At 60.2% G+C, this 21,039-nt stretch overlaps 1 protein-coding gene across 4 annotated transcripts in view; it reads left to right on the forward strand.

Annotated features, from left to right (window-relative positions):
• The window catches only part of PCDH1 (protocadherin 1), a 56,206-nt gene extending 38,315 nt beyond the window's left edge, over positions 1 to 17,891 (forward strand). For 3 of the 4 annotated variants that reach the window (XM_069028878.1, XM_069028876.1, XM_069028877.1), the window contains exon 5: positions 16,628 to 17,891. In XM_069028878.1, coding sequence (XP_068884979.1) covers positions 16,628 to 17,013 — 386 coding nt within the window. In that variant the 3' untranslated portion in view covers positions 17,014 to 17,891. Of the gene's footprint in view, positions 1 to 14,975; positions 15,019 to 16,627 lie in introns of all 4 variants that reach the window. The other variant, XM_069028879.1, reaches the window with a different exon arrangement.
• Positions 17,892 to 21,039: the final 3,148 nt, after the last annotated feature.

Raw genomic sequence — 21,039 nt, forward strand, 5'->3', positions numbered from 1 at the left:
ACCGAGTGTAAAAGCAACAGACAGGCAGGATCCCTCAGCAGCCCCAGACTATTTGTTGTTTTCAAAGACCTGCTTCCTTAGAAAGCTCCTTTTGAAGTAATTTGACGTGCCATTTCCAGCTCCTGTGTGATCTACCGCAGTTATTCCCCCTTTATCTGCCTCCCAGTGCTCCGGAATGTCTCCATAAACCTGCCTGGCAGTGCCTCTGCCCGTGCAAGGGACCTGCATTAGCGTGGGATTTAAACCTAACGCCACAGGAGCTTACAAAGTCTCCCGTCTGAGCTTCTCGTGGACTCCGTGCTGCAGTTTCTTTCTCATAAAAATAGCAGGTGGCTGAGTTTGAAGGATCGGTCAGGTGTGGATCCCTCACATGGAAAATCCCTCTCGCTGGCAGGAGATAGAGGATAAGGGATTCATCCCTGTCCCTGGTGAAATCAATGGCAGCTCTACTGTTGAGACAGGTCAGATGTCAGTCTCAGTTGTTGGCTCTTCCCTGGGATTTGATCCTTTGTGCTCTCACCATTAAAGAATCTCTCTTCCTGTCTCCTTCCCACGGGCTCTCATCCATCGTGATTTGAAGTCCCCTCCGTTAAGTGGCTGCAACGCCAGCGCTCCGCTTCCCCGGCCAAGAGGACACTCCATAAATCTCCCATTAGTCATGGATGTGGCGAGCCCTCAACAGGGATGGGCTGCTGTGCCTCAGAGGTTATCAAACCGTGGCAGCCCCGGCGTTTGCCTCTCCTTTCCGAGAGCTCAGCTTCCCAACAGCGTCCAGGGCGCATTTCCCGGGAGCTGAGGTGGGCACGCTTCGCTCAGGGACACAACAGCGGCCACATGGTGCCCAGTCCTTGTTCCCTGGCCAGTGTGGCTGGAGCTGGGCTCCCTTTCCAGCACCTCTGAGCAGGACAAGAAGCTTCCAACAAGTAGGAATGGGGGAAGTTTATGTGTCCATGGCTGGAAGGCTCCGTTTTCCCCAGACAGACACGCAGGGACATTGTCTGTGTGTGATGTCCCCAGTGGGATGGAGAGGGGGCTGTGCCTCTGCACGGGGTGCAAGGTTCCCAAATGACCCCTGTGAGGCATTTCAGCCTCAATCCTCATGGAAAAGGAAGGCTGAGCCTCACTGGTGGGAGCACAGAACCTCTCAGGGGCTGATGGATACCGAGTCATACCTGGCTGCTCCTTCCAGGGCTGTATCCCTGAAAACAAACAGCCAGATCTCATTCCTGGGCTTGGGGGACAAGAGCAGGAAAAGATCCCTCCAAAGTGCTCTGTTCCAGGGCTCTTGTCTGTCAGGGAGCTGCTTTGATCCAGGAGAAAACAGGCTCACGTCAGACTGAGCTGGAGGATGAGGACTCTGCTCGTGGCAGCTCTTGGACATGCTTGGATTTACACCTGGCACCTTTACTCCAGCATGAGACTGGTGCTGTCAGGCTAAAATAACATCACTTTTCCAGTAATTTGGGATAAACTGGCAGGGATGCTGTGAATCGGGAATAAATCAGCTCCAGTGGCCCATGGGTGAAACCTGTGACTCTCCATGGAGTCTGTTATTCAGATATAAAATGTTCTTCCATGGATGGCCACGAACCCTCTGGACAAGGAGCATGAGAGAGGCTGGGGAAGGGATCCAGCAGGGAAGAGCAGGGTGCTGGAATGCACAGGTTCCTGGGAACAGCAGTTCTCCATCAGCCGTGTGTGCCTGGGTTAGAACAACCTGCCTGGGCCTGAGGAAACAAGGGGCAGCAGGAAAAGGAGGAGGGGGTCAGGATGTGATCCGTGCTCAGGGATGTCGGAATGGCTGTCGCGTTGTTTTATTGCTGCCGAGGAAAGAGAAAATGGAGCAGGGAATGCAAAATGACAGAGAGTGAGGAGATGTGATATTTGCCTGATGTATTTTGCTGGTAATTAGTGTAATGCCAATTAGACAGAAGTAATCTTTTTTTTTTTTTCCCCTTCTTCAGCTGTATAAATTATTGCTGGAATATCTGCCAGCTCAAACCCAGATATTAAACTCGGAGTGATGTGGAGATCTCTGCTCCTTGAGGATCTCTAGATGAAATTACCCAGACAACAGGGACCTTGACAAAAGTAAGGCCGACTCTATCCAGAATGAAAACGAATCAAAGCCAAAGGAATTTTTGTATTCCACGTCTGGCGGCTCGCTGCTTATTAGCCACACAGGAAGGGACCCCCACAGAGATGCAGCAACATCAGTGAGAAAAGGCAAATATCTCGCCTTTCCCGCAAACAATGCCACTTGCAGGCTATTGTTCCCCTATCAGCTTCCCTGAGGAGCAGATCCCGAGCCCTTCCCGTGCTCGGGCTGCAGGTAAACCCAGCCGCCCACACGCATTCCATTTGTCATTCCCGGAGCCCTCTTTTCTCCCCGTGCTACCCCGCACCGGGACAGCAGCGCCGGGCTTGTTTTGCCTCCGGGTCCCCCGGGATGTGGAGCTCTTTAATGATGATGAACGGCTTCCTTCAAAGGGTCAATTGCTGGCCTGGACCTCTCCAATCGCGGATCCCTCGGAGCTCTGTACCTGGGCACAGGCGCTGCTTTGCTCCATGCTGCTCACGCATTTTCCCCTCGCATGAGGAGCGGACCTGCTCTTGCCATCTCCTCCCTTTGGAAAAATAACCGCTAAAAATGATGCCCTTGGACCCATTCCGGAAATTCTCATCCATCTCTGCTGGACCGTGAAATCCAAATCTTCTTGTGATCATCCTGCTGCTCCCTGGTGCTGTGCTCCGGGGGTTGCAGAGCTGGCAAATCCCCTTTGCCAACCTGCCTCTGACCCGGGGCGGGGGGGATGATGTATCCCCGCTTGTCCCGCCTGGATTTTAGGATTTTGTAATCCTGGCTGGCTCTTTAAAGAGTGTTTTATTCATGGAAGCCTTTAGGACCGCCTCTGGCAGGCCTCCCTCGAGTGGTGCAAACTTTACTGCGTCTCTCCTCCAGCAGCCTGTAAACTGCAGCACCCAGGGGTAGCTGGAGGTTGATATTCCCTATCGGAAGCGATTATCCGTCTTTTCCCTGCTTTTCCTGCAAGGGCTTCTTGCTGCCATCCTAATAACAAACACAGGGCCCAGTGATATTCATCAGGATCAGGGGTTTTTCCCAAATGAGCCATAACCAGGCTGCCCCGTTCCTAAACCTCCCCATATCCCGTGTTCGCTCCTTCAGCCGGATGCTGTGGCGCTGATCCCTCCTGCTTTGCCAGGAGAAGGGGGTTTCCCCCCAGTCCTGGCCATTAGGGCAGCAGATCCTTTCAGGGCTCGGTGGGGAATCACAGCAGGAGGGCAAATGGTCCAATTCGAGCACCAGGGTTGATTTCTCGGGGTGATTTTTGCCCGCACCACAGGAGGATGTGACCAGCGCTGCTCCTGCCACGTGCCAGCCACAAAACCTCTCCCCGTGGTGCTCCCACTGCAGATTTTCAGCCTGGGAGTCTGTGGGCGTTGGAGGCGTCAATAAGGAGCGTTTTCAGCTGCTTTGTGGCACGGCTGCACTGCAGAGAAAGGGGCTGGGCAGTTCAGGGGCTTGGGCTCGGGATCTCCGAGCAGTCGGCAGAGAATCGGCCTCATTTGGTGTGGGATCATTCCCCCAAAGTTTCCCGACTGTATCCCCGCTCTAACGCTCCCAGGGCTGCTGCATGTTGGATTTCAGGTGGGTTTGGTTCCCTGGGGCTGGGTTTGGGATCCAGGGCTGTGTGGGCATCCATCGGGGACAGACATTTGCCCCTGAGCGCAGCCCAAGAGCCTCACCCTGCACTTACTGCTCGTCCCCTGAGCCTTCAGACAGGCACCAAAAATTCTGGCAGGGATCTGCCTCTTCCCCCTCGGTGTCTGCAGGACAGCTCAGGCGAGCTCAGGACAGGCTGTAAAGGAGTTGGAATGATGTGAGGGGTGCTCCCTTTCCTCGGAAGCAGCCCAGGAAAGATCCGTGGCGAGGAAACAAAGCGTCCGCATGCAAATCCGTACTGTCATTTCCTCTCCCAGTTTCCTTGGGGTTTGGCTTGACTCTCTTCCAAGGGCTCTTCCTTCTGCCTGCTCTGCTTCCCTCCGAGTGGTCTCGGCTCCCTTTGTTTGCAGAGCCCCTCGTTGAGAGGAACCCTTTTCATAAACTTGCGATTTCTTTTGTCACTTAAACACCTCCGTGACTTCAAAGGCCGGGAACAGCACTTGGCTCTGTGGCTCCCGGCCCCCCTGCACCAACAATTTCCCCCCATCCATTGTCCTGCCAGGGAAGGATTATTAAATTGTTGATGGAGCTGAACAATGGTTTTGTTCAAAGGCAGACATGCTAACGCCACTTCTTTTCTCCTTGACACAAGAGCTTTAATACCCGGCAACAATGAGAGGCAGCCACCAAGGAGCAAACACGGAGAGGGCTCACAAAGCCAGGCTGGTATTCCCAAATCCCTGTGCACGTGAACTGCTGCTCCTTGGAGTGCTCCCCGTGGCTGTAGGTGAGGTGAGAGAGCTGAAAATTAATTACAAATAATTCAAATATTGCCCGTTAATACTGGCTCATGTGATTAGGACGTGAGCAGCCGGTGAGAGAGGACCACCTTTTGCACAGAATTAAGGTTGGAAAAAAACCTCTGAGATCTTCAAATCCAACCATTCCCCCAGCACTGCCCAGGCCAGCACTAAGCCATGTCCCCAAGTGCCACATCCACAGAGCTTTGAAATCCCTCCAGGGTGACTCCACCCCTGCCCTGGGCAGCTGTGCCAGGGCTTGACCATCCTTCAGTGAAGAAATTTTCCCTAATGTCCGACTTAAACCTCTGCTGGCACAACTTGAGGCCACTCCTCCTGTCCCTGTTCCCTGGGAGCAGAGCCCGACCCCCCCGGCTGCCCCCTCCTGTCAGGGTCTTGTGCAGAGCCACAAGGTCCCCCCTGAGCCTCCTTTGCTCCAGGCTCAGCCCCTTTCCCAGCTCCTCCCCAGGCTGGTGCTCCCATTCCCAGCGCAGTGCTGGCACCGCGCTGCTCCCGTGGCTCCGTTCCTCGCGCTCGGAGCGTGCCAGGCACACACGCACAGCTCCAGCCGGGCTGTGCCTTCGGAGCAGCTCCTGGAGCCTGGAATGAGGATCATTCCCTGCACTGCGCAGCCTCGGGCTCTGACATTTTGTGCTGTGCAGGCTCCTTTCCGATCGCTTATCACCTCAGCTGCTTTCCAACACCGCAGCGTTAATTTTCCATGCTGGGTTTCCCTCAGGTTAATTTCTTTTTTCTATTTTTCCTAAGTTTTAGCGGAGCTGTTCCGGCTGGTTTTGGAGAACAAGTCGTGCTGCCTCAGCCCTGCTAACAAAGTGATTATGAAAATTTCCTTTCAAGATCCATTAGCTTAACCATGCTCTGGGAGAGGGGTGTGGGATTTGGCACGGGAGCTGCCAGCAGCAGTCGGGGGCTGCTTGTCCTAAAATGTGCGCTGAGTGTACTCCAGAACACATCCCGGGGTAGCTGCGCCCACACTGCCGTGTGTGGCCTTCAGACAACAGCATTCCCAGGGTTTATCCATCAGGGGAATGGAGTCCAACTGGCAGAGAGTAGGTTTACATTGGATATTAGGCAAAAATCCTTCCCTGTGAGGGTGGTGAGGCCCTGAGGTTGCCCAGAGGAGCTGTGGCTGCTCCAGCTGCTCCATCCCTGGAAGAGTCCAAGCCCAGGTGGGACGGGGCTTGGAGCAGCCTGGGACAGAGGGAGGTGTCCCTGCCCATGGGAACAAGAAGAGCGTTAAGGTTCCTTCCAACCCAACCCAGTCTGTGATTCCATGATTCTGTGACCCATGTCCTCTTTTGGAGACCAGCAGGAGTTTGCTGCTGTTGCTCCATGGGCGTCCATCCTGTTCCTTGATTTACATCCATCCAGTTGCTTAAATGTCCCCTGGACATTTCCCAGTGCTCTGTGCTCTCCAGTTTTCTTTGGGATGCTTGGCCCAGCATGGCAGGAATTGTCCTTTTCCTCTGGGAGGGTTGAGCATGGCTGGCTCTGCTCTGAGGCTCTGGGGTCAGGGTGCACCTGAGGGTGCCTCACTGGGAGCCCAGGGGTGCCCAGGTGGGCAAGGAGGCCATGGGCACCTGGCCTGGATCAGAACCAGTGTGACAGCAGGACCGGGGCAGTGCCCGTCCCCTGTGCTGGCCCTGCTGAGGGACCTCGAGGGCTGTGTCCAGTTCTGGGCCCTCATGGCCAGAGAGACCCTGAGGGGCTGGAGCGTGTCCAGGGCAGGGAACGGAGCTGGGAAGGGGCTGGAGAGCCCCAGGAGTGGCTGAGGGAGCTGGGAAAGGGGCTCAGCCTGGAGCAAAGGAGGCTCAGGGGGGACCTTGTGGCTCTGCACAAGTCCCTGACAGGAGGGGGCAGCCGGGGGGGTCGGGCTCTGCTGCCAGGGAACAGGGACAGGAGGAGAGGGAACGGCCTCAGGCTGGGCCAGGGGAGGCTCAGGGTGGACAGCAGCAGGAATTTCCCCATGGAAAGGGTGCTCAGGCCTTGGCTGCCCAGGGAGGTTTGGAGTGCCCATCCCTGGAGGTGTCCCAGGAAGGGCTGGAGGTGGCACTCAGTGCTCTGGGCTGGGGACAAGGTGGGCATCGGGCACAGCTTGGATGGCTGGGAGGGCTTTTCCAGCCTCAGTGATCCTGGAATTCTGTGGGGGAGCTGCTTTGGGGCTGCTTTGGGGGTGCTGGGAGATGGAGCCAGCCCAAAGTGCCTCCCAGCCAAGGCATTTTCTTGGCTCATTCCCAAGCTGTGGCATCGCCCAGGTCCACCTGGAGCAGAGCTGTCCCCACGTCCCCCCACGCACAGCGCAGGGGTGGCACACTGGGGTCCCTTGCTGCATTCCCAGACCCACCAGCACAAAGAGGCTCTTCCTTTATCTTCTTCTTCCTTTGCTTGTCCTTCCCGGGGCCTGTTCCCTCCCTTCTCCTGCTCTTCCTGGCGAGCTGGCAGAGGTTCCCTCAAGCTCCAGTGCCCTCCGTGATGAGCTGCTGCCAGCCAGGGGAGCACGGCTGCAGCTTTAATTAAATGATAAGGGCAGAGCCCCGGAAGTGGGGAGATAAGTGCAGCGGTGTCTGCCACCACACTGGCCCAGGCTCTTTCTAATTAGCTTTGAGAAGCTCTGGAGAGGCTGATTAACCCTTGGAGGTGCGGGATGAGCGCTGGGATGGCAGGAGGAGGGTGCCCAGGCCAGCCCCAGGGATGGGGGTGCAGTCCCATGGTCTGGGTGGGATGGGGCTGCAGGGGACCCTCTGTGCTCCCCCCAGCAGAGGGGACAGGTGAGGGAGGATCAGAGCTGCCCTTTGACAGGCTCAGGCACAAGGCAAAGCTCCAGGATGATATGCTCAGGTTCCTCCTGGGAGAAGCGTTCGCTGCTGTGACATCCCCCTGCCAGGAGTGGGGGGCTGTCCCCAGCCCCACAGGGCACAGTCCTGCCACAGCTCAGGTCTCCAGCCCCTCTGGAACCACGATGTGTCCAGTGACGCTCTGAGAGCTGGGGACCTGGGGACACGGGGTAAGAGGACCACTGTGTGTCACCAACCCACGTTAACATGGACTGGCAGCTCCCCAGGACCTGGTGCCACCAGGGCCACCACCTGTCCCTCACCCGGGTCCAGCCAAGAGTGAAGTGCAGCACAGGGCTGGGAAGGACAGCTGGGCTTGTGGGCACCGTGTCACCAGCTCAGTGGGTGGCCAGAGCTCTCAGTGGCACTGGTGACACTGCTCCTGGTGGCCTGGCCCTTTGTGTCACATCGGCTGGCAGCACCGGGCACCCGGAGCGTGCCAGGGAGCTCTGGGATGGCCATTCCCGTGTCCCCAGGGAGTTCTGGGATGGGGCCATTCCCGTGTCCCCAGGGAGCTCTGGGATGGGGCCATTCCCGTGTCCCCAGGGAACTCTGGGATGGGGCCATTCCCGTGTCCCCAGGGAGTTCCGGGATGGGGCCATTCCCGTGTCCCCAGGGAGCTCTGGGAGGGCCATTCCCGTGTCCCCAGGGAGCTCTGGGAGAGCCATTCCCGTGTCCCCAGGGAGCTCTGGGATGGGGCCATTCCCGTGTCCCCAGGGAGTTCCGGGATGGGGCCATTCCCGTGTCCCCAGGGAGCTCTGGGATGGGGCCATTCCCGTGTCCCCAGGGAGCTCTGGGAGAGCCATTCCCGTGTCCCCAGGGAGCCGCTGCCTGGAGGGGGGGCCAGGTCACCCCCACAGACCCCCACGGGCGGAATCCCGCCCATCCATCAGCAGAGCCGAGGTGGGAATTGGGCGGGAGCAATCGCGGTGGAATTTGGGCAGCAGGAATGCGCATCCAAGGCATGCATGAGCGGGCAGCCCCCGGGGATGGCAGGTGGAGCCGCGCTCCCATGGGATTTACATAACCATCATTAGCCCTGCCGGAGCCAGGAGAGCCCTGTGCTCCCACCTGTCCCTGCTCCTGGGGCGGGGACGGAACCAGGGCAGCTCCACTGCCCGCAATTCCATGGTTTTAGGACCTTTGTGCGCTCCTAAAGGAGCCTCAGGCGTTGGTGCTCACCTGGGTACTGCAGGAGCTGGGAGGAGGGGTTGGTTATTCCATGGATTGATTCGGACTCCCCAAGCTTTCTGGTGGATATCTGTGGGAGGTCTCTTGTCTGTAGGGTGATGTGTGGGATATTCACGGATCCAGGATTTCATTCATTGGTTTGTTTCATGCAAAGTGAGTGAGGACGATTGCCCAGCAATGCTCATTCCTCGCCTCTGCTTTTGGCTGCTGTGAGCTTTAGCTGCAAGGACCCGATTTTTCATGGAGGGCAGGTGCCAGGTACCAGATATTTTGAGAACTGCCAGTGAAATGTGCCCAGATATTTTATTTCCAGAAGGAGGAGAGGAAATTGCTGGGTTTTTTTCTCATTAGGAGAGCAACCCCCCCATCCTCCAGCCCATTTTTAGAGGAGGAATTTTCTGTGATCTCTTGACCCTTTCCTTGCACCTTCCCCGATTTCTGCAGCCTCTGGGGCAGAGTCTCAGTGACAAAGCAGCTTCTTCCCCGTTATCTCTCCCCGGTGGTTCTGTCGTCTCCCTGGAAGCCACAAAGGGACCCCAGGGGAAATATTTCCCACCGGAGTGTGACTCTGGTCTGCATCACAAAGCACTTTCATGAGGAGAATTAAGGCTGCCTGGACAATCCTAATTTTGGCATTTCCTAACCTTTGAACCCTGTAATCCTATTAAGGTGCTTCTTAACATAATTATATCAGCATGTGTGTAATAATTCTGCTTTTTATAGTCCAGCGAAGCTTGAAGCCCCTCTGTGCCAGGGTAGGAGATCATGGGGGTGGCACCACGAGCACAAAATCTGTTATAGGAGGGTTGGATTTGTTTCTCTGGGTACCACAGGGAAGCTGTGGGGTGATGGGGATTTTGGGAGCCCTAAGTGTGTCTCTGAGCCCTGTGAGCCCCGCAGGGACACGCTCAGTGTCGGGGACCATCCATCTGGGTGCTCTGCCTGCCACTGCTGTGGCGATGTGGCCGCTGTCTCACAGTGCCCGTGGTGTGACTGCAGCAGGGAGGTGGCTCCTCCAGCTCCAGCTCCGGCACACGCGGGAAGATCAGATCCCCTGGGAGTGGGGAAAGGAAAAACAGATCCCCTGGGAGACGGGAGAAGGAAGAAGAGATCCCCTGGGAGCTGGGCTGAGGAAGAACACATCCCTGAGAGCAGGGAAAAGGAAGAACCCATCCCCCGGGAGCCGGGCAAAGCCCCTCAGCCCCACCTGTGCCGGCGGTGCTGAGCCTGGTGGGTGCATCTGTCCCCATCCATTCCTGGGGGGTGCTGGGATCCCCTCGGCAGGAGCTGGGAAGCCGTTTGCAGCTCGGGAGTGTTGGAATGTCCTCCAGGAGCCGGGGACTCATCCGGGGGCTGACAGCCCCTTAACTTGGGGGCGAGCTGTGTGTGCCGCCTGGAGCTGCTGCTGTTCAGCACGAGGGCAGAGCCAGCGGGGCCGGGGCAGATGCTGCGTGTGTGTTCCATCTCCTGCCTCCGGAGCCCAGCAGAAACCCGTCTGTGCGCTGGGGAGCTCTCGGGGTTCACTGGAAGAGCGGGTGTTGCTCGCTCTTGCCCCGGGAGCCGGAGGTGTGGCTTGGAGCCGCAGTCGCCACCTTGGTGGGCAGTGCCGGGTCAGGCTCCGATACCGGGAGCCATCTGGAGCGAGGGTGGGAAGTTTGGGAAGCCATCTGTCAGGGTGTTGTAGCGCTAGGAACGGTCCTGCAAACCGTCTGCACCGGGAGGGGGTGAGGCAGCTGTGGCTGGGGAAAGCCGGGGCTGACGGGGACGGCAGGGAGCTCCGTGCCTGCGCTCCCAGCTCCCGAGCTTCCCGTGCTCCCAGCTCCCGCTGTTTCTGTGCCCATCAATCCCTGGAGCAGCGCTGTGGGGCCGGGCAGCTCTCCAGCAGCTCCCCCAGGGCCTGCACGGAGACATTGGTGAGCTCTGGGCTGGTCCACATGGGAACCAGGGGCCAGGAATGGGTGAGGAACTGCAGGAGGGATCCTGCATCCGAAGGGTGTCCTGGGGAATCAGCCCAGGGAGGGATTGTCCCACTCTGCTCTGGGCTGGGGCGGCCTCACCTCCAGTGCTGGGGCACTTTGGGTGCCACAACATCAGAGAGATCCAAAGCTGCTCCAGAGTGTCCAAAGGAGGGAGCCGGGGCTGGGGAAGGGTCTGGAGGGGCCACCCGAGGAGCGGCTGAGGGCACTGGGCTGGTCCAGCTGCAGCAGAGGAGCTGAGGGCAGAGCTCCCCGGGGCTGCAGCTCCTGCCCAGGGCAGCGCAGGGACAGCTCCGAGCTCTGCTCCTGGGCCAGGGACAGCACCCAGGGAGCGGCTGGAGCTGGGCCAGGGCAGGCTCAGGCTGGAGAGCAGGGAAAGGTTCTTCCCCAGAGGGTGCCGGGCACTGCCCAGGCTCCCCAGGGAATGGGCACGGCCCCGAGGCTGCCAGAGCTCCCAGGGGTGCACAGGGTGGGGGTGCTGGGGTGTCTGTGCAGGGCCAGGGGTTGGACTGGGTGATCCTTGTGGGTCCCTTCAGCCCAGGACATTCCATGATTCCATGATTCCCTGCTGGGATAATGCACTGGCTGTGCCCCCCTCATTTGGGGTCCGTGAAGGGGGGCTTTGAAGGAGATCCTGGCTCCAGAGCCACCTGCAGCACAGCTCCCCTCTCCCAACAGCCCTGGCCAGGGAAAAATGTGCTGGGAATGGGCCATGGAGCTCCTGTTCCCTGCAGGGAGCTCCCGCTGAGCTGGCCAGGGCTGGGATGGTGGGCATCTCTTGCACCAGTGTGGGGGCACTTCTCCAGTGCCTGGCATGGAGAGCGGGGAATAAAGGGGTGGGATAATGCAGGACATTCATTCACAGGCGGGGAGGAGGGCATGGGATGGGATGGGATGGGATGGGATGGGATGGGATGGGATGGGATGGGATGGGATGGGATGGGATGGGATGGGATGGGATAGGATGGGATAGGATAGGATAGGATAGGATAGGATAGGATAGGATAGGATAGGATAGGATAGGATAGGATAGGATAGGATAGGATAGGATAGCAAGGGGGTGTGAGAACATGGGATGTTGGGCTGCACAATCCCCACCAGCTTTTCTTAGGGTGTCTGAGGAGGGAGGGGAGCAGCAGCAGCGGTGCCTGGAGGAAGCAGCTCCGCAGGGAAGAGGTATCTGGAGGGAGCAGCGCTGTAAAACATGGAACCTGGAGGAAATGGCTCCACCGCAGCAGCGCTGCCTGCGGGGAAGGCAGCAGCGGGGGGAGGCAGCACCTGGAGGTGGCAGCAGCCCAGAACATGGCACCTGAGGGACGTGGCACCCTGGGGGAGCCGTACCTGGAGGCAGCGGCGCCGTGGGGGACGGCGCTTCCCGGGAACGGCGCTGCGGGGAGCGGCACCTGTGGGGAGCGGCGCCATAGGAGAGCTGCGCCTTCAGGAGTGCGCCGTGGGGGACACACCTGGGGGACACACCTGGGGGGGACACGCTGTGGGGGACACACCTGTGGGGATTGGCACCGCTGGAGAACACTGGCACGGCAGGGTGGGGCCTGTGAGCAGCTGTGCCGTGGGCAGCGGGGAGCAGGAGTCCCGGGAATGGTGATGGTGCAGGAGAACGGCTCCGGGAATGGTGGAGTAGGGAATGGTGCCGACTGCCAGGAGCTGTGGGGTAGGAAGGGAGTCCTTGTTGCACAGGGAGGGGGGACAGTGCTGCTGGGAGAGGATGTCATGGGAGGCCACCACCATCAGGGACATCCCAGAGGGGTCTGCAGAGCCCTGAGGGCTTGGAATGGGAGAAGGGGCATTTCCAGGTGTCCACAGCTCGGTGGCCAAGCTGCCTCTCCTGGGAGCGCTGCCCCCTGCCCTGGCTGAGGACAAACCTCTGGGCCCTGCTCCATCCCCCTGTCCCCGGGCCCAGCACAGCTCAGGGCTTTGGGGCTCTGCTTTCGGGGCAGCTGGGTGGGACGAGTGGCCAGTGGAGGCCAAGAAGGCTCTTTCTGATCCCAGCTTTGGGAAAACATCCGGTTTTCCTCCCAGCTGCTCTCCCCGCTCTCCCATTCCCTGTTTCTCCACACCACCAAGCCTCTCCCGTCCCTCCTGGCATGCTGTGCTTCCCTCCTCCCCTTTCCCGGGCTTCTCTGCATCCTCTGCTGTGCTCTGCTCTGTCGCAGCCCCACTGCCTCCCCTCCAGAGCTGCTCCAGCACCTCCCCTCCCTTCCGAGCCCTCTCCTGTGCCGCCTCATCCATCCCTGCTCTCCTGACACTGCACGGTGCCGCCGTCTGATGCAAGTGGAAGACACGGGAGGACCAAACCAGGCTGGGGTGGCATAAAAAACGTGCTCGGGGCTGGCTCTGGGCCTGTGCTTGGAGCTCCCGGGCTTGCAGAGGGCGAGGGAACCTCTGCCCGTCTCCTGCAGGAGATGGAAGCGCTGCTGTCTGAGGCTGCTGCTTTTGTGTCATTCCCAAAGTGCCCCAGAGCTCTGCTGGAATCCCCCAGGACGGTTTCAGGGGGGCGGCTGTGATGGGATGAGCTCCTGCTCTGGGTGGGGAGAGAGGCAGACAGCAAAAATCAGCAGCAGCACCGACGTGTGCCTGTTCCCGGAGGAGCCAGCCTGGCACAGCCTCCTTCCCGAGGGGCAGCATGGGAGCAGTGCCACGGCCCCAGGGGGCATCTCTGAGGGCATCCCAGTATAAAACCCCAACCGTGCCCACCAAAAACCCAAAGGGATCCGATTTTTCCTGCCCTGGATTCATCCCTGAGGAGGAGAGAGCCCCGGGGCAGCTGACAAGGGGGTGCCAGAGAGAGGCAAAGCTGCAGGAAGGGGGGAGCCGGGAGGATGGGGGGGTTGTGAGTGCCCAAGCCACCGTTTCCCTGGCTGGGAAGCACAGTCTGGAGGCCTGGAGGGAGGATAACCAGGATGGGCCAACGCTCAGGAGAAGCCGGCAACTGCACAACTCAGTGTGGCCAGGACGCCGTGGTGCTGCCGAGGGCGCGGCCGTCCTCGTCATCCCCCGGGAATATTGTCCCATTCCAGGGCTTCAGAGGCACAACGTTGCATTTTGGGTGGAGGAGGGGCCGGAAATCCCGAGTGCCCTTTGTGCACCCCGAGGTGCGAGCCTGCCTCACCACCCCACAAAATTTGGGAAAAGCGATGGGCGAAATTCCCACCAAAGATGGATTAGTGCTTGCCTGGCCGCACATCCCTGAGCCACCAGCATGTGCTGGGAATTAGGCCATGGGGTCGTGTTTTCCCTCAGTCCCAGCTATTCAGGAATTCTGCCCTACCCCGTTCCGGGCTCATGGCACAGAATCCGCTCCTCAGTGGCCCCGCAAGCGAGGGGACAACGCTGGAAAAAGGCTTCAGTGCCAGGAGCAGACAATGGGAAAAGCAGAATAAAAGCCCCTGAACACAGCGTTCCTGCTTGATCCTGCCATTCCCAAGCTGCTGCTGGCACGGGGAAATCTCCGTAGCTTTATTCCCTGCAGAGGTGGATTTTATTTCAGCCCTGCCAGTCCCCTCTGTGGGCTCTGCAAAGCTCCTTCTGCCCCAGGAAGAGGGGATGGCTCCCATCCACTCCCCCAGGAGCACAGAGCACCAGCGCCTTTCTGGGGGAGGAAAGGATGTGCAGGGGGAAAGCTGGTGAGGAAAAGATGGCCATAATTCCTCTTGGACAGAAGTGGAAGACCACAGAACACGACCTCAGAGTGACCAAGCCATTGCGTGGCCACTGGGGCACCCTGTGGTCCTGAGAGGAAAACCTGATGGATCCTCTTGGATTCAGGCTCCGTTCTCTGCTTCGACTTGCACGGAGCAGGGACGAAAACGGAGCTGTTGTGCCTCTGGTTCCCCATCTCACATTCCAGCTGAGCTGGGGGAGAGGAACGAGGCCATTTCCCAGGAAATGGGGCAGCTGGTGCATGGCCAGCCCCAAGGACGTGCCCTGCCAAGCTGTGCCCTGGTGCCGCCCGTGCCGCTGCCGTGTCCCCTGCGCTGCTGCTTTTGTGCTGCTGCTTCTGCCCCCGCAGTGTGAGCATGGCTGTGCCCTGTGCTGTGAGCAGGGCGGAGCATCCTGCTCCGACGGATCCGTGTGTGTATCCATGTGTGTATCCACGTGTGTCCGTGTGTGTATCCCTGTGTGTGCACAGCCCCAGTCCCTCTGCACGCCTGAGCTTCTGGTGTCACCACCCGGGTGGCTTCGAGCGTCCCCCGTGTGAGTCCAGCGAGGGCCACCGGGCTCCAGGGAGGATCAGGATAAAGCTGGAGCAAGGAGTGAGGGAGGAGCAGCCACGGCCAAGCAGCCTCCAGGAGGCTGGAGCAGGGCCAGGAGAGGCCGAGGAGGCAGCGGGGACAAGGGGGACAGGGCTCGGAGCAGTGTGACGGGGGGTGGCACAGGCTGAAGGGGGTGTGGAGGCCGGGGCTGTGCACTGACGTGACCCTGTCGTCCTTTTTCTGCCCCTCATCAGAGTCCCCTGAGCGGAGCAGGCTGTGAAGGGGGGCTGCCATCAGGTATGTCCGTGTGGCTCCCGCCAGGTTATCCCAGCTTCCGTGGGCGCCAGGGATGGAATGCGGGCACAGGCCCTAGGGGGAGAAGTGGGCTGCCTCAGCCCCCAGCTGAGGATTTGGGGACAGTCGCTGGGGGCTGTTGTAGGGCAAGATGTGCTCACACAGTGGTTGGCTGCTGACTTTGCCCCTTCATCCATGCCCGTGTCAAGCATTCCCAGCATTGTCTGGAGCCTTCCCTGCATCCTGTGTGTGAAAGCTGTGCCAGGGTGACTCGGGGGTGTGACAATCCCAAACTGGTGGCAGGAGGGAGCGTTGGCCAGGGCAGAAACCCCACTATGGTGCTCCTTGCTTCTTCCCAGGGCTCAGGGAGTGCCCGTGGGTCTGCCCTGCTTTTGGGATCAGGGGATTGTGTGTATCCAGTGGGAAGGGGGATGTCCCACATGTCTCAGGTCCCCAGAGCTCTCTGGCATCTCCCTCCATCAGTCTGTCAGTGGAGAGAGCTCCACGGTGGAGGAGACATGGAGGGGATTTTTGGGAACCACAGGGACATCTGCAAGTCCGAGTTCCCGCTTGCACCCCAGCACCAGCACCAGGCTGGCTCTGCCTGTGGCAGCAGGCAGTGACGTGTCCCAGGGCGCTCTGCCGTGTCCCAAATTGGGGTGGGAATCAAGGAATGGCTCATGACCGGGATGGCTCTTGGAGGGACGCTCAGCTCTGCATGGAAGTGCCAAATTCCAGCCTCGGAAGCCTCGTGACAGGTGCTGCCTGTGCCGAGGACACCTGGCCAAGGCTCGGTGACACCTGGGGGAGGGGGTGGCTGCTGTGTGAGGACACCAGACTGTGGACTGGTGTAACTGGTGTTCCGTGTCCCGGCTGTGCCAGGAGCAGGGAGCTGTGGTGCCCTCGGGTGCTGGGCTCCCTCAGGGGCAGGGTTTGGTGCACAGGGCACCCCTGGCACGGGGGGCTCCCGGCATCTCCAGCCTCTCATGGCTTTGCCTCCGTGTGCTTGGGGGTTTCAGGCTCCACAGGAGACCAGGACTGCTGCCTGGGCTTGTGGCTCCTGCTGAGGGTGCCAGGGGGAGGCTGGAATGTGGCCTGGAATGCCTGGTGGGAGCAGGGCAGGGATGCCTGAGGATGCTGCCCAGGACACACGGCTGTGCCTCGGGGCTGAGTTCGGGGCGGTTCTGCCTCTGCACAGTGAAACCATTGGTGGTGCCCAGTGGAAATTCCTGGAGCTTAGCGGGTTCCAGGTGCTGCCTAAACTTTTGGGATCACAAGCCTGGTGGCAGCGTGTGTCCCGCTGTGCAAACCCAGGCTCCCTGTGCCATCCTTGTCTCCGAAGGGGCTCGCTGAGCTCTGCTCTGTGCTCTGCCTCCTGTTTCTCTGTGGCCTTGGGTTCCCTTCCCAGCTCTGCTTTGCTCCCTGGCTGTCCGTGGGTCCGGCTCCGGGGCTGTCCGTGGGTCCGGCTCCGGGGCTGTCTGTGGGTCCGGCTGTCCCTCCCAGCCTGGGTAGGAGGGAGCTGTCCACTCCCTGCCGCTCATCCCCGCGCTCCATCCCCGCATCCCGAGCCGGGGTTCCTGGGTGTGACGCTGCTGTCCCTTGTTCCCCGCAGATCTCCGGCCTCTGCCCGATGTAGCCATGACTGGGACCTGCACCCGGGAGTGCACGGAGTTCGGCCACTCCGACACCTGCTGGATGCCCGGCCAGTCCTCCCCCAGCCGCAGGCCCAAGAACGCCCTCAAACTCTCCACTTTTGTGCCTTACCAAGACCGAGGGAGTCAAGAGCAAGTCGGGAACGGCAGCCCCAGACTGTCGGAAGAGCGCAGCACCAAAATGGCCAACCTCCGCCTGCTCCCCACGTACAGTGCCTTCTCCAATAGTAGCCATGAGCCCTGCAAGGACTCTCCCATGGAGGAAATTCCTCTCACCCAGACCTCGGACTTCCAGCCAGCCACCACCCCCTCGGCCCAGACCACCAAGAGGGAGATCTACCTGTGAGGCTGGGCGCGAGGGGCAGGGAGCGGAGGCCAGAGGAACATTTCCCACTTCGATGCTTTATGGCTCCGGCCGCTTCTCCAGGCAGGGGGCTCTGCGGGGAGCAGGGCAGGGCGAGGCAGGGAGGAGAGGAGCGCCTTTTTAACCCCGTGTTGCCCGGGGCTGGGGGTGGGTGGGGAGGATGAGAAGCATCCCAACCCCGATTGCCGAGCATCCCGAACTGCTGCCGGGGAGGGCTGGGCAGGCTCCTGGTGCGGAGGGCACGGAGAAGGGGAGAGAAGGGCTTACGTACCAAAGGTCCACGCAGAGCTGGTGGAGTTCCTGGGGCATAGGACGAGGGGTGTCCCCGAGCACGGGGAGCCAGCTGCCTGTCTCTTTGCTGTAGACTCCTGTAAATACGAATCTTAGGAATGACATTCAAGTCCTGCCTGATCGCAACTTTTTATTGTCCTTGAAACAAACAAACAAACAAAAAAAAAAGACGTTTAAGGAGAAAACAAAACAAAAGAGAAAAAAAAATCCAGACAAAAAAAAAAAAAAAGAGGAAAAACCAAACAAAACAAAACAAAAAAAAAAAAAGAGAGAGAAAAAAAAAGAAAAATAACAAACCACAGGGAGCAAGTTCCAGCTTTGAATGGTTTCGTGCGTGGAAGAGCCCCTGGGAGCGCAGCGTCCGGCCCGCACTCGTGTTCTATATTGTAAATAGAGATGTGATCAGTCCCTGAAACAGCAGCTGGGGAGCTGGAGGAGAGGGGCAGCATCCTGGCCGGACTGTAGGGACTTTGCTATTTTTCAGCCTGGATCTCTTTCTGAACGTTGTCACTGTGCCCACAAGCTGCAGGGTCCCTAGGGACTGCCCGGTGCCATAGGTGGGGGCTGCTTTGGGGTGGGGGGTGGGGTGTCCCCGGTGGTGGCCCTGCGGCTGGCGGGTGGAGGAGGGGTGGGGAAGCCCCCAGTCAAGGGACCGGCTGGGTCCGGGGAGGGGGTGTCCCCAGGCAAGGGACCGGCTGGGTCCGGAGAAGCCCTCAGTCCGCCTCTGCTGGCAGGGAGGTCGCCAGCGGCTCCGGCTCTCAGCCCATCGCCTCGGGCCTCCTCCGGGGCAGGGGAAATGCCCACGAGGCCAGGCTGTGCCGCGCCCTCCACCTCCGTCCCATCCGCCTGTAAAGCCACCATTGCCTTTGTGAGGAGGAGCTTTGTCTCAGGGTCACACCGGGGGCCGCCGAGCCCCTGCCCGCTGGACTCCCGCCGCCCTTAGGCCACAGGGCCACTCTCACGGGGTCCAGCTTTCTCTTCCATTGTCAAAGGTCCACCGGTCTCCCCGGCAGGTCCCCGCTGCCCCGGCGTCCTCAGCTCCCGTGCAGGGTCCCCGGCCGGGGCGGGGGGAGCGGAGCCCCTGCCCCTCACAGGGCTCCCCAGAGGGGGACCCCTGGCTCTGCCACTGCTCCCTTGGCAGCCGGGGCACAGTCCTGGTTTTGGGATGCACCCCTGGCAGGAGGGGTCCGGGCGACTCGCGCCTCATTCCTGGGTAGCCCTTGCCAGTCCTGGCCCGCCGGGCCGCGGGAGGGGCCGTGCTGCACCCTTGTGCTTCCCGTCTCCAGCTCCGGCATCTTCCTGAGGGAGCGAGGCCAGCAGGATGGGTGTCCTGCGGCGGAGCATCCCCGGAGCGCACGGTCCGTCCCTGCGGGGCTGGCGGGTGGCTCTACCGGGCTCCGGGGGCGCAGGGACCCCGCAGGGCCGGGGCGGGGCAGGGCCTGCCCTGCCATAGCTGTAGTGCCTGTCGGGCCCCCTGCCCAGCCTCCTCCCCCTCCAGCACCCCGCTCTGAGCAGCTCCTCTCTCTTTCTGGGGCGGTGGCGGGGTGCAACCACCTCCCCGTGCGGCTCCCCGAGGGGACACGGCGCCAGCCGAGCCCGGGCGACAAAGGAAGGGCGGCAGAAGGCGCCTGCTCGCTCGCACCCGCTGCTTCGTGCCCCCCGTGCCCCAGCCCTGCCTTCCCGCACCGCCGCCACCCCGCATCGCCCGCGGCCCCGGCACCTGGCGGTGCCACCCGGAGGAGGCAGGACCCTCCTCCCGGCCTCCCGCTGCTGCTCCCGCCCGGCCGGGTGTCCCTGGAGGCGGGCGGGATGCTCCCGGTGGATGTGCAGCCGCCCGCCCGGCCGGGATTCCTGCTCTGCCCTGCGGGGCCGCGTTCCCCCGGTCTGGCTGCCTGAGCAGCTCCCGCTCCTGAACTCGTTTTTATTGTAGCTCTGTAGTTTCAGGGCCAAACTGGGCAGAATGTGCAATTTGGCCGCGCTGGCCACGATCTTTGACTCCACTGCCAACTCGGCTGCTCACGCCTCCCCTGGGCTCAGGCAGTGGCAGTGTCCAGTGCCCCTCTTGGGGACCCCCGGGAGAGCCACATCCGAGGGGGGCTTGTCCAAGACCACCTTATCGCGGCGGGTGGGCTCCCTACCTTGTACTGGGGTCTCCAGAGGGATCCCGAGGCTGGAATTCCCGTGGCTGGAATTCCTGTGGCTGGAATTGCTGTGTCGTCTCCTGGAGCACCTGGCGATATCCTCAGTGCGAGCATGGGGGGGGGTTGGGGCGCAGAGGGGTCCCCGAGGGATGGGTTTGGGGTGGGTTTGGGGATGGGGATGGGGATGGGGATGGAAGAGTCCTGTGGGGTGCACAGAGGGGTGGTGGGGCTTTGAAGGGGAGCACAGTGGGGCACGGTTTGGTACCAGGGTTGGGTGTCTGGGGGTGCAGAGGGGCTGGGGGTCTTGGGGTGCTGGGTGAGTGTGTGGGGAAGGCCACAGTGGGACCGGGGCCTCAGTGGGGTGCCAGGGTGCAGGGGGATGGGTCCCTGGGGAGGAGAGGGCGCTGGACATCAGTCCTGGGAGAGGGGTTTGAGGGGATTTGTTCTGGGGGGAAGCTCCCAGTGCCACTGGGGATCAGTCCCGGGGGAGGGCGAGGAGAGGTGCTGTGGGAAGAAGCTCATTTGCACAATTATAAGCCAGAAGGATAAAGCCTCTGTGCACGTGGGGGGGGGGACAGCTCCCCACGGGCTCCAGTCTAGACAAGCACAGGGAGGAGGAGGAGGAGGAGGAGGAGGAGGAGGAGGAGGAGGAGGGTTCACTGTATCTCACACTGCACTAGGACAAGCCAGGGGGAAAACCAAAGGTGGGAGCCAGGGAGCAGGCGGGCTGCGTGGGAAGGATCTAAGCGACCCCTTTGTAGCTCTTCAGTGTTGGTTCTATTTATACGAGATTTCATTTCCTTGCTTGTGATGCCTTGTTTTTTGTACAGTTTTATGTACATGCAGGTGTAGCTTTTCTAAAGGAGAAATCCTATGGCAGAGTAAAGTACCCCACTATTTTTCAGATGGTGCCCTACGTCTAAGGCGACGCCTCTTGCTAAGGTTGTACTGCTCAATGTGTGATGCATTTCCCTGTGCGGGGAAGCCTTTGGGCCTTGGGCTTGGTTTTCCCCGGGCGCTGTGAGCACAAATTGATTCCCTTGTAACTCTTTCCGTTCGGAGCCGTGAGCATGACACCGTCGTGATCCCCTTTCCGTTCTCCCCTGTTCCGTTCGTTTGCTGAGCTGTCAGATGACCAACTCCATTGTAATTAGCCCTTCCTAAAGCTTTACAATAAAAGTGTGAAAACCCGGCTGCCTGCGCCCGGCTGCTTCTTCCCACGCGTCCCCCCGAGCGTCCTCAGGGAAGAAAGGGCTGGGAATGCTTTGGGATGTGCCTGCCTTCCTCCAGGTGCAAGGAGCCCTGCTCCTGTCTCCCTGTTTTCCAGCTTGGGGATGTTCCTGCACAAGGACAAGGACGCTAATCCCCCAGAGCATTTTCCCACGGAGCTGTGTCCTTCAAGGCCAGGCTGGACGGTGTTTGGATCATCCTGCTCCAGTGGGTTGGAGCTGGATGAGCTCTCAGGCCCCTTCCAACACAAGCTGTTCCATGGTTCTGGGATGGATTTCATGATTAAAACCCAAAATATTTCAATGGAAAGACACCTCCAGCCCCAAGGCTGCCTGCACCAGTCGCC

This window comes from Aphelocoma coerulescens, chromosome 13 (genome assembly GCF_041296385.1).
Source record: "Aphelocoma coerulescens isolate FSJ_1873_10779 chromosome 13, UR_Acoe_1.0, whole genome shotgun sequence".
Taxonomy (NCBI): domain Eukaryota; kingdom Metazoa; phylum Chordata; class Aves; order Passeriformes; family Corvidae; genus Aphelocoma; species Aphelocoma coerulescens.